At 28.4% G+C, this 12792-nt stretch overlaps 1 protein-coding gene across 1 annotated transcript; it reads left to right on the plus strand.

The window, feature by feature from the left end:
• The first annotated feature begins 4070 nt into the window (after positions 1–4070).
• LOC102668094 (glycine dehydrogenase (decarboxylating), mitochondrial-like) lies at positions 4071–6483 on the plus strand. The gene is made up of 5 exons (XM_041009018.1): positions 4071–4134; positions 4831–4964; positions 5575–5660; positions 5820–5887; positions 6389–6483. The coding sequence occupies exons 1-5, from the start codon at positions 4071–4073 to the stop codon at positions 6481–6483; spliced, it is 447 nt and encodes a 148-aa protein (XP_040864952.1).
• Positions 6484–12792: the final 6309 nt, after the last annotated feature.

The raw sequence follows: 12792 nt of genomic DNA on the forward strand, positions 1-12792 counted from the left end.
AATGTCATCCGGAAGATCCTCTCCCGGAAAGTTTCGAAAGAAGGGTCTTCCGGTAGAACAAATGTTCATCCGGAAGAACCTTCTTCCAGAAGAATAAATTGTTCTACCGGAAGAACCTTCTTCTGGAAACTTTCCGGAAGAACCTTCTTCCGAAAGAACAACAATTTGTTCTTCCGGAAGAACCTTCTTCCGGAAGCTTTCCGGAAGAAGGTTCTTCCGGAAAGCTTCCGGAAAAAGGTTCTTCCGGTAGAACACAAATTGTTCTTCCGGAAGAAGGTTCTTCCGAAAAGTTTCCGGAAGAACCTTCTTCTAGAAGATTTCCGGAAGAACCTTCTTCCGGAAGAAGAAATTATTTTTTTTAACGCAAGGACAATTTTGCCCATTCACCTAATTGCTGGGTGCACTAGCAATGTTGCTGGGTGCACCTAGCATGTCCCAATAAGTCTGGTTGAATTTGAACTTATATTTATTTTGAGTCCAACCTGGTCACGCATGCCTATTGGGTCGGTTCAACTAGGTTTGTTTCTATTGGACCAACATTTCTACAATCAAGCTCGGCTCAACTAGCCCAATTCATTTTTCTAGCTCTCCACCACAATGACCATATAATGGTCACCCACAAAAGTTGTCACTCCTCTCACCATTAATCATAGTCCAATGCACTTTCCAATTGCACACTCCTCTTACCATATATTAATCATAGTCCAATGCTGCCATATGTGTGGGATTCCACATACTTCAATAACACCACACTAAATATTGTGTTTTTAGTTTTGAAAGGATATCTTAAAAGGCAAAATCTCACATTGCCTAATAGTTTTGAATGAAGTGTTTAAATATCAACTTGCTGTATGGACTTTCAAAGTGGATAGTAAGGGGTGAAAGTCTCATGCACATGAACTTGTACCTCATGGGCTTGCACATGCGATAGTGGGTCATGTAATTTTCTTACGTTTTATTCAGTTAAATTCCTCTTGAGTATTATTTTGAATTCAAAAGGCTTAATAACTGCTTTTTACGCATAGAAATCTAGCCATTGCTATTTCCGTGGCCTTAACACGTATGAGAAGTTCCTGTTACATCCTGGAAAATTTGCGTAGGATGTCACGGATAAGTCATTTAAGACAATGCTCATACACGCCTTAGGAGGATGTTACGCCCTTTCCAACACAAAATCCCAACCAACCATAGCACTGCTTCCATATTCTATTCGCCAGGCAGCAAGAGAAAAGAAAATGCTCCGCAAATTCCTCAGCCTCATCACACAAGGGACAGTTGAAATTGTTTTCTAGCTTGCAGCTTTATGCATGTTTCTTTTTCTAGGGTTTAACTTAGTTGGGAGTCTATCCCTTTATTAGCCTCCATGCAAAGTATAAAACTGAAGGTGGAGCTTTCACACCTTCGAAGTATATATACAAAAAATTATACACAAGTTTCACATCTTAGGTCACCTTCAAATCTATTTCTTCTTTTAAAAATTAACTAATTTATAAGTATTTTACAAGATTAAATGGGTATTTTTAAAATTTATTAACAAATAATTAATTTAAATATTATGTAATATGGTCAATTTAAAGTGTAGTGAGGTTAATCCATCTATATTTGCAATTAGTATAATAAGAGGATATAATTGAGTTGGTTAAGCAGAATGAATCAGTTATTATGAACTCTTTTGTACTTATTTTTTTATTATTATGAATAAAAAATATATATATTTGCAATTAAAAATTCAACTTTAACCGCTTTTAAAAAAAAAAGTAAATTACACTCGTGATCCGCTTATCACGAGAGATACAAATATTACACTGTTATTTCTTCTTATTTAATTTTAAAATTTATACTCCTTTCCTTTGACAGATATAAATATATAACACTTTACTCTCTTTTTTAATTTTCATTAAAGTTCTGTTAACTTCTGTTGAAAAAATTATTGCTAAAACATATTTTACACTTTCACCCCTCAAATAAGTAAATATTATACTGGTTTTCCTTCTTGTAATGAAAGACACACAATTGATGTTATTAATATAGTATTTTTTATAAATATTTAAAAAATTAGTATTTTCCTTCATACTATTAATTATTAGTTATTTTTTAAATATAATACATATACGTATAATAATATTGCTAAATATTATAATTAATTACATCTTTTTAAATGAATATATTTATATTAAAAACCTATTATTAAATAAAAATTAACTATTACAAGATTTAATATAATATATATAAATTGACATATATTTATATATTATAATTTTTATTTTTAATTATTGTTTTAATAAATCATTTTAATTAATTTTAAATTTAATTATATATTTTTTATTAAAATTTTAAAAACAATAATTTAACACGTTATATGGTTTTTGTTGTTTTTAATTTAATCTAGGATGGCATATATATATAGTTTTGGTGTTTTTGTTAAAAGTTCTAATATGACGAGGCCCAAAATAGAAGGCGAAGACCCAAACAAAGGAGTGGTACAGTCCAGCAGTACAATCCACTCAACAGAACAGATAGTCAGATGCAGAAACCAAACAAAACCTAGTTTGCCCGTAAGTTTGTTCATTTTGAATTCAACTTAAACATACCAAACAGTTGAAGAGAATGACAAGGAAACACAGCCAGCGCTGATATTTAAATTGAATTTAGGTGTTGTGTTTTATAAACTTACTTGATATATAGATGTTTAATCCTTTCTCTAATTGTTGAGGGATTTGCACTTGTACTATTCATTGCATACATTGTGTGCATCACTTCTTCAACTATCTATATATTCAAGTTTTGAGAGAATCAGAGAAATCTTTCTATTATTGATTGGTGTAAGCTACTGTTGTGTACAATCCATATCTATGTATATGGACAAAAAAAAAATCTATATCTGTGTATGACTAATGCTTATCAGTACGAAACAGTTTTCGTAAAATATGTACGAACCCGTATTTGTGCCAATTACTTATCTTTTATTTTAATTATTATTTATTTTTGGCACTATCAGAACATAAGCTTTTAAGATTGACTGGTTTCAGCTTTCAACATCAGATTTTAACCGATATTGAAACCTCCAACTTTAATATTGTCAATGTTAACATTGGTTTTTAACTAATAAAAAACAATATTTCCCTTGTACAACTAATTCGTGCGATTCGTGCATGCATAACTTTCGCACGAAATAGCATTGACTAATCCTAGTGACAAGACAGTTATAACTGCCCTACAACTGAAACTAGACAGAAGTGGTATTCTCTTACACTATCAAACTTCCGCCATGTTGCAGCATTCAAAATATTGATTACAATGATCAGCTGTTGGTGATACTAAATTCGTTGTCTAGATTTTGAAGAGAAATCACCACCCACCTGAGATCATTGGCTCTTGTAGTTAACATATTTTTTCAAGGTAACTACTTTTGATTAATTGAATAAATTAGGTACCTGTCATTTGAAACCCAGCAGGTTCCCTGACATTAGTTGTCTAGATCTGGAGCAATTTGCTGCCACTGCTGCAGAATTTTGGCTAGGTACATTGGAAAAACCATTCTGAGACTTGCTGTTTAATGATTGTAAGGTGTTTGCATGTGTTTTGTTTATGAATTTTTTAGAAGAGATGCAATGATTTCCTACATTACCATCTCTGGTAAATGTTCTTAAATTCCTGTGATGATTCTTACTTCTTTTGGTCATTGGAAATTGTGGTGACCACTACCGCAATGTTTGCATTATATACCTGTCTCAGCACATGGTACAAATCCTGCTGGTGCTGCTATGTGTGGAATGAAAATTGTCTCTGTTGGAACTTGGAACTGATGCCAAGGGAAACATTGATATAGAAAAGTTGAGGAAGCCTGTTAAAACACATAAGGACAACTTATCTGCACTTATGCTTCAACTTGCTTCCTATAGAATCTTAAACATATTATAGACTTCATACCAGTTAATTGAGAGTGTTGGGAAACCTAGGCATTTTTTATATTAGTTTGGTTTTGATTTAAATTACAGGTAACATATCCTTCAAATCAGTGTGTTTATGAGGAAGGTATATTGATGAGATTTGCAAGATTATTCATGATAATGGAGGCCAAGTACCAACAAGTTGTTGGTCAGAGTGATACTGGACTCAATCCCCTTAAGAAAGGTCTTAAGTTCGAGTATTGTGGATTGAGAAAACGTGGTTGAGAGGCGAGAACCCCACTAAAGGTGGTCAGTCAGGTTCTCCGACAAAGATTAGTCATCGGCAGAACCACTAGATACTTCGTACCAATAACATGGTTAAAAAAAAAAAAAAAAGATAATGGAGGCCAAGTATATATGGATGGTGCCAACTTGAATGCTCAGGTTTTCTGTTCTATATATATATATATATATATATATATATATATATATATATATATATATATATATATATATATATATATATATATTTTCTTATTTATGGGAATCTAAAACAAGTACTAAGGGAAACTGAGCTAGGTATTTGTTGTTCTATATATATCTTTACATTCATGCAGTTAGTGTTGGGCCAAGTGTCTGTCAGGAATTGTTCTTGGGGTAGATTGTTCAGGATGATATTGTATTACCGAAGACATATAGTTCATGGAACTAATTTCTCTTTAGTTTTGAATCTTCTCCAAATTGTGAATTGATCCAAAATTTCAGTCATGTCTTACAAAACTCTTGACAACTGTTTGTTTTGTTGCCACATTCTTCGTATCATGTTGGTCCAAAATTAACAATTTGTGCCTAATTTTCAAAAGATTTATGTTCAAATGTTCAATTATCAAATTATAGTTGAATCATTGGTTCATGTTTACAGGTGGGACTCACTAGCCAGGTTGGATCGGGGCAGATGTTTGCCATCTCAATCTCCAAAAGACATTTTGCATCCCTCATGGAGGAAGTGGCCCTGACATGGGTCCTATTGGTGCAAAAAAGCACATGGCACCATTTTTACCTTCACACTCTGTGGTAAGTGCTTTTTTATTGCCTATTATGGATGACATTATGTATAATATGCATACATGTTTTCAATTATATCCATTAAAAAGTGCATTGCTTTAGCAAGAACTGAAATTCTTGTGAAGATAAAACATTTGTGTGACTTTGTTCTTGCTGTTTAATAACACCTTTGTCTTTGTATTTGTTTTATCTGTTACTATAATAAAGATAAATTCCTGCCCTTGACAAACCTCAACCACTTGGTACCATCTCTGCTGCACCCTGGGGCTCAGCACTCATATTGCCAATCTCTTACACTTTCATAGCCATTATGGATTCTAAAGGATTCACTGATGCATCAAAGATAGCCATTTTGAATGCAAACTTTTTTCTTTGAACCTTTTTTTTTCTGGTTTCATATTACTGTTCCTTTGTACATGATCCTTGGTTTTACTTTGACTCCTTCATAATTATTACCCGGTTCTTTTACGTGGAGTCAATGGAACAGTTGCTCATGAATTCATTATTGATTAAGAGGCTTTAAGGTAAGTCCATTCCATGATTGCAGTTGATTTTCAATTGATTAGAATTATTCATGCTCTGAATACTTGTAAGCTGTTCCCATTAAACATCATTGCAGGCTGGGTTAGACAGGTTCTGGGATGCTCTTATTTCCATCAGAGCAGATATTCCTGAGATTGAAAAAGGAAAGGCTGACATTAACAAGTAACAACAATGTACTGTAAAAGATTTTTTGTTCTTCATTCATATAATGTTACTAAGAATAGCATACACCATTGGCTGCATACTTCATTCACAATTTGAACCTAGTTCCTGCACTTTCTATTGATTATCATTATGCTCATGGCTGATGCATGGACAAAGCCTTACTCTAGGGAATATGCAGCCTTCCCAGCTTCATGTCTGTGTTTCAAAGTTCTGGCCTAGCACAGGTAATCATGTAGTTGTTTCATAACTATATGTTACTTATGGAGAAATTATTGTATGGTCTAAAATCATGTAATTTCAGTCGATCTCCACATGACATGTAGCAATAATTTAAAAAATGTAGTTATGCGTTACTTAGAGATTGGCTCGAACCACTTGATCCTAATCCATATAATAATTTCTTGTATTTTATGACATCCTTCTCAAGTTCTCATAATTAACCCTCATTTTATTTAGTGTACAAGAAATGCTAATATCATACTCTTTAATTCTCTAACACATTTTTTATTGGTTGAAAAGCATGGATCCCACTAATTTGGGGATAGAACTTACTAAATGAGGAATGAGACACACATATTTAATTAGTGGGATCCAATTTCACCCAATAAAGTGTGTTAGTGTGTTACTAACATTTCTCATAGTCTGTGGACTATGTTGAATGTAGTACCAGCATAATTTTAATTGAGTAATAGATGCATAGACTAAAAATGTAACATGTGTATCAGGACCTGTTGATAATGTGTACGGTGACAGTAACCTCATTTGCGCCCTTGTCCCAGAATCGCAGGCTGTTGAAGAACAAGCTGCTGTCACAGCATAGTCTGTTCAAATGACAACTATTTTCATTTCCCGTTGTACACAAACTCTTCCTAGTCATACAGTTTTTGCACTTGTTGAATATTGTTTCATCATATGTGATAATGATGATAATACACTGCTCTTAAGTTTCATCCAATCACAAGAATCGAAGCTCCTCCCACAGGGAAAAGAAAGTAATTCGTATAGTTGCTGCTGCTATTGGATTTTAGGAATGTATTTTAGGCCTATATATCACAGAAATGTGAAAGATGAATTTCATTCATGTAAACGAATAGTAAAAAGAAGACCACAAAATGTGTCGTTCAGAAGAATAAATTGTACGATTTTTAGACTGGGAAAAAGGAGAAGAGGGAGACAAAAATGACATTGGAACAAATCATCAAAGGAGATTTGAGGCTTAATAATATTTCTAAAACTATGGTTTTTAACTGTACCAAATGACATGGTGGTGTGATCAATCCATATAACTCACCTCACCTAGGATGATAAAGTTTTGTTGTTGTAAACCAATAGTAAAAAGAGAAGAAAAAAGTTCCTTTTAATAAAGAGTGCATTTGCCATAGCTCTGATAACAATGATTTTGTTAGGTTTGATAGGGACCTAATTAAAAAACAAATACAAGTTTAAAAAACAAATACAAGTTTAAGACTCAATTGAAACAAAAAAAAAAGTTCAGAAATTTATTTAAAAATTACAAATAAATTAGGGACCTAATTAAAAAAACTATGAATCTCTACATACTTGTATTTTGACTCCTGCGTGTTCTAAGCTGATTGAAAAACTTAAGAATACTAAGTTTAGAACCTCCAAATTGAGAATATTGGCGTGAAGGTCCGCAGAGGTTGATGATTTTTAAGTTAGATCCCTAAATTATTTATTGTTTTTAAATAGGTCCATAAACTTTTATTTTGAACTGCATCTCTAAATTTTTATTTATTTTTTAATTAAGTCCTTGTTAAACCTAAATAAAAAATAAATACAAGTTTAGGGACCTAATTAAAAACTTTATAACAGCTCAGGGACCCCGTAGTAATTAAACTTAATTTTAGTTAGATCCTTGTTTTTTTTAATTGAGTTATTCAACTTGTACTTCCTTCTGTCTTAACTATATACATAAAAAAAAAATGTCACGCTAATTAAGGTTAATCGCATTTAATTGCATAAATTCAATTAAAAAATATTCCTTCCGTTCTAATATAATTGTTGCGTAAGAGAAAAAAAATTGTTCCAAAATAATTATCATTTTAACTTTTGATATAATATTAATTACTTTTTTTTACTTATATCCCTTATAATATTAAAGGTGGACAATAAAATTTATAAATAAATTAATGATGATATACGGTTGATTTTATAAAATTACGACTATTTTTTATCTATTTATTAATATTTGTTAGTTTACTTAAAATAACATAAGATCACAATCATAATGGGATGCACGTCAATTAAATGAAGGATATTTTAGAGATAGTAGTATTAAACAAAGGTAAAGTTAATTGAAATTTTCTTATATTTGAAACCAAGAAAAATGTATTTTTTCTTATATTTAAAATTAAAGAGAGTATTTATTTTTAATTGGATCCTTTTGTCCAATTGTAATTAGGGAAAATTAAGGTGTGTTTGATTTGCATTTTTCATTTTTTGTTTTCATTTCCTAAAAATTGTTTTCATTTTCAAAAGATTAGAATTCTGAAAACATGTTTGGTTTGACTTCTTGTTTTCTACTTTCAAAAAATAAAAATACTGAAAATGCGTTTTGAAAAGGAAATGTATTTTTAGATTTACTTAAAATTACATTCCTTACCACTGTATTTTCATTTTACCCAAAATGAGGTTTCTGGTTTCAACTGAAAATACTGAAAACGAAATTTTATTGTTTTCAGTTTTTGGTTCATTTGGAAAAATATTTTCACTAAAAATGAAAATAGAAATTCAACCAAACACATTTTCATCACCATTTTTTATTTTCAGTGAAAATGAAAACAAAAAATAACCAAACCAAACACCCCTTAACTATCCAAGTGATTAATTATGTGAGTTTGCATCAAGGTTATTATAGGGTGAAGATGAAGAGACTTGTGAAATAATATGTACTTAGGTTTGGTGGAGGTGATTATATTGATTGAAGAACCTAGTTGAGAATAATGGGTTTAGAACTTGTAGAGGTAAGAATCCTAGCTTGAAGATGTAAAAATACTGATCTAGAGAGGTGAAAATAATGGGTTTAGAACTTAGGTCATTATGATTAATTTTTCGTAACCACAATTAACTAAATGAAAGAATCTACTGAAAAAATAAATACAAGTATTGAGCAAGAACCCAATTGAAAACTTAAATAGTTCAAGGATTAAAAATTATTAAATAATTTGTGGACCTACAAATTAATTTAATCTTTAATTTATGTATAATTTTTGTTCCTGTCAATTCAGTTATTTGCATTTAATTCTCAAAATTTTCTAATTATTTAAATCAAGTCCTCACTCATCTCAAAGAAAAATCAAGTCCTCACTCCAAATTTCCATCCAATAATTAAGGAGAATATAATGGAAGTATGACGTGATATCGATTTATATAAATTAATAAAGAAAAATATGTAAATAATTAAATAAAAAATGGCCTAGTTCATTTTTTTACAAATATTTTTATTCTTTTTGTTTTATTAATCTATATGAATTCATATATCACATCAAATTTTCATCATATTTGCATTAATTACTACACAAAAAATTGAGATAAAAGACTTAATTTTAATAATTAAAAAGTTAAGTTGACTAAATGTGGTACTAATTAATTTGAGATAACCAAAATTAAACAAACATTTAAATACAAGACTAAAAATATAATCATTTAACTTACTCTGAATTTAGAAGAAGAAAAACAAAAAAAAAAACTCAAATATTTTGAGAAGGGCAGTAACAAATCTAATTATTTAGGCTCTAGTGTCATTACTCCGTCTTAAATATAAGAAAAAATATCATTTTTTTTAATTTTAAATATAAGAAAATTTTAACTAATTTTACTTTATTTAATATTATTATTTTTGAAATATTTTTCATTTAATTGAAATTTTAGTTCCAATAATTCCTTTTTATTCCTTATATCAAGTTCCAATGATGAATAAGTTGAAAAAAAAATTAAAAGTCTTGCTTACTATTGATTAAGGAACTAAAAGAAAAAATATATATTTATCATATAAATTAAAAAAAATTACAAATAGCCTAATTTTTCACCTTCAATCAAAATATTTCTAGTTAAATTTTTTAACTAATTCGCTTATGATACTGATTAATATTTATCAAAATTTAAATTTTTAATTAAAATTAATATAATTAAATATGATTAACTATTTTTTTAGTTAGTATAAAATGGGTTATTTTTTATTATATTTGGGGCTGGAGGGAGGACATCTTTTTATGTTTACAACCTCCATTGATTGAAAGTGGATTTGCTCTTTTTTTTTTCTTTGGCAAGTCTCGATCCGTTACACATGTCTTGGGAAATCAAATTTTACCTTCCAAACTCAGTTTTGTGCTCTTAATTAATCACTATGCCTCATTGGGTGATAATCACAATTCACAAGCGAATCCCACCTCCCGAGGAGGCATGCTTTACAAAAGCATATCAAATCTAGCCAACGCCAATGATCATGTGTGGCTAAATGCTACTCCATTCGTAAACTACTTAGACTGCACATGTTGCTACACTTCCAACATATGAATACTCCTAAAATGAAATGCTATAGTACTACTTGAATTTACTCTGAATTTAAATATAAGAAGAAGAAAAAAATAATTCTGAATTTAAATATAAATAAATTGTAATTAATTTTATTTTATTCAATGAATCTATTTTTAAAACATTTTTCATTTAATAAGAGTTTTAATTTTAATAATTATTTTTTTATATATCAAAATTTAATGAATGAAAATTTTAAAAATAATTTATTTTTTAATTGGGATGATATAATTAAATATTATTAATTAATTTTTTTAGTTAGCGTGAAATAATTTTTTCTCTTATATTTAAATCCGGAAAAAGTATTATTTTAACTCACTTTTTATAATACATATTTTGCTATTGTTAAAAATTACAAATTCGTGTTGATTTATGTGAAACTTTCTCGTGATTTTATAATTTAAAATTTTTAATTAACAAAAACAAAGTGTTTCAAAAAGCGTGTTAGTATATATTGCTATACAGCACTCCTCAATATAAATAAAATAATGTATATGATTAGTAGATAATTATGATCTTTTTAAGTATATGATATAAAGCGTTTGATCCATAAGTTTGTGTATATGAATAACAAAAAAGAGAGTTATACATTCGCAACGGAAAAAGATTTTTAGTGTCATTCAATCATAATTTATTATATATAGTAAATTTATTAATTATTATAATAATTATTTAAAAGTTATATTAACATTGGTTTATAATTAAACAAGAATATAAAAATATTTTACATTATCTTTGTATGATCATTAAACTTAAAAAAAATCCTTTGATTATTTTAAGTATTTTTGTGATGTGTATGTATATGAAAAGATAAAAAAAGAATAAGTAAAAGATGAAGATAATCATATAAATCCAATATTAATTTTTAATCTTCAAGCAGTCTAAATAAATAAATAAGGGATTCTAATTTTTTGCAATTTCAAAAGAATGTAAGGGGACGTTTGTTAGAAAAAAAGTTTTTGGTTTTTCATAAATTATAGGTTGAAAAACTTAGTTTTCTCTGTCTGATATGCATTTAAAAAATCATTCCTGGGAAAGATGTTTTTCAAAATTATTTTTAATCAGTTTCTCACAAAAAAAATTATGAGAGAAGACAAAAATCTTACTTTCCCCAAGTTTATTTTTCCTTTTACTACAGTAAAAACATATATTATGTTATTTTTTATTAAATTATATAATGTAGTCAATAATTAGTAAAAATATGTGTAACTTTTTTATTCTTAGAAAATTTATTTAAAAATTTTCAATGATCAATTAAATAAATTTTATTTATTTCCAAGAAATATAATTCTCAGAATTCATGATTCTCGGACATAAAAAAATTTTCTCCTATCAAACATCGGGTAATTGTAAATCCAACTGTTAATATTAAAAAATAATTGAATATTAATAAATATAGAATATCACAATGCAATAAATAAGACATATTTAGTGAGTGTTAGAGAAATGAAAAGTTTAACAGTCTAGCTATTTGGGTGCATAAATTTTATTTTATTTTAGTAAAAAAAAAATTATAGAAGATACATAACTTAATTATTGAATAAGTGTTTATCATATATTCTATAATTAAAAAAATGTAAAATTGTTTTCATATAATTGTAAGTTCTTTTCATAAGTTATTTTAAAAATCTTATTAAAATAAGTTGAAAATAATTTGTGGATAAATAAATTGTAAGTTATTTTCGTAAACTTTCTTGAACACTTTACAAAAAGTGCTTATGATAGTAATTTATAATTATTCATATATTAAAGAAAAGTTTGAAGTTTTGTGAGGGAAGTTGCCCCGCAACCCTTAACATGTTTGTCTTTTATATATATAGTATTAAATGAAAACTATTTCTATTATATGAAATTACAAAACAAATCATTATATCTCATTTAAATAATTAAAAGAAAAATATATGACATTTTTAAGTAATCATGTAACTGTAAATTAACTCTTTAATCTTAACCATCACCGTACCCACACTTACACCCACAACAATTTTAATTATATAATTGAGGTTTGTTACTTTCACACTTTTATCTCTCAATGCTAAGCTATATATATATTTTAAGCATTCATTTTAATCATATGGTTGAGATTTGTTTTTCATGCACTTTCATTTATCATCGCTCGCGATGCTATATGCATGTGTGTGTGTTGAAATTTGTTACTTGTTTGTGTGCTTTTATCTCTTACATGCCGTGTTATATATCTTTTAATCATTCATTTTAATTATATAATTTAGATTTGTTTTCTTTTGCACTTTCATGTATCCCTCACTATATATTTACTATATATGTTATATGCATGTGAGAGCATTTTAAAAGTCATGCCAATAATAACTTATAATTGAATATAATAGTATAAAAATTTTATACATTATATTAGTATATGATCATTAAATTTTATAATTATATTTTTTTTTATCTTAGGTGAGAGATTGTATTTGATCATCAACCCATTAAATCAAAAATCAATTTTGTTTGAGATGCATAACTATATTTATTTTAAAAAAATTATATATAATAAAAATTGAACACAAATTTTTTAGTACATATAAATACAATCAGATCTTATACAACCAACTAT

Source organism: Glycine max, chromosome 14, assembly GCF_000004515.6.
Source record: "Glycine max cultivar Williams 82 chromosome 14, Glycine_max_v4.0, whole genome shotgun sequence".
NCBI classification, from domain to species: domain Eukaryota; kingdom Viridiplantae; phylum Streptophyta; class Magnoliopsida; order Fabales; family Fabaceae; genus Glycine; species Glycine max.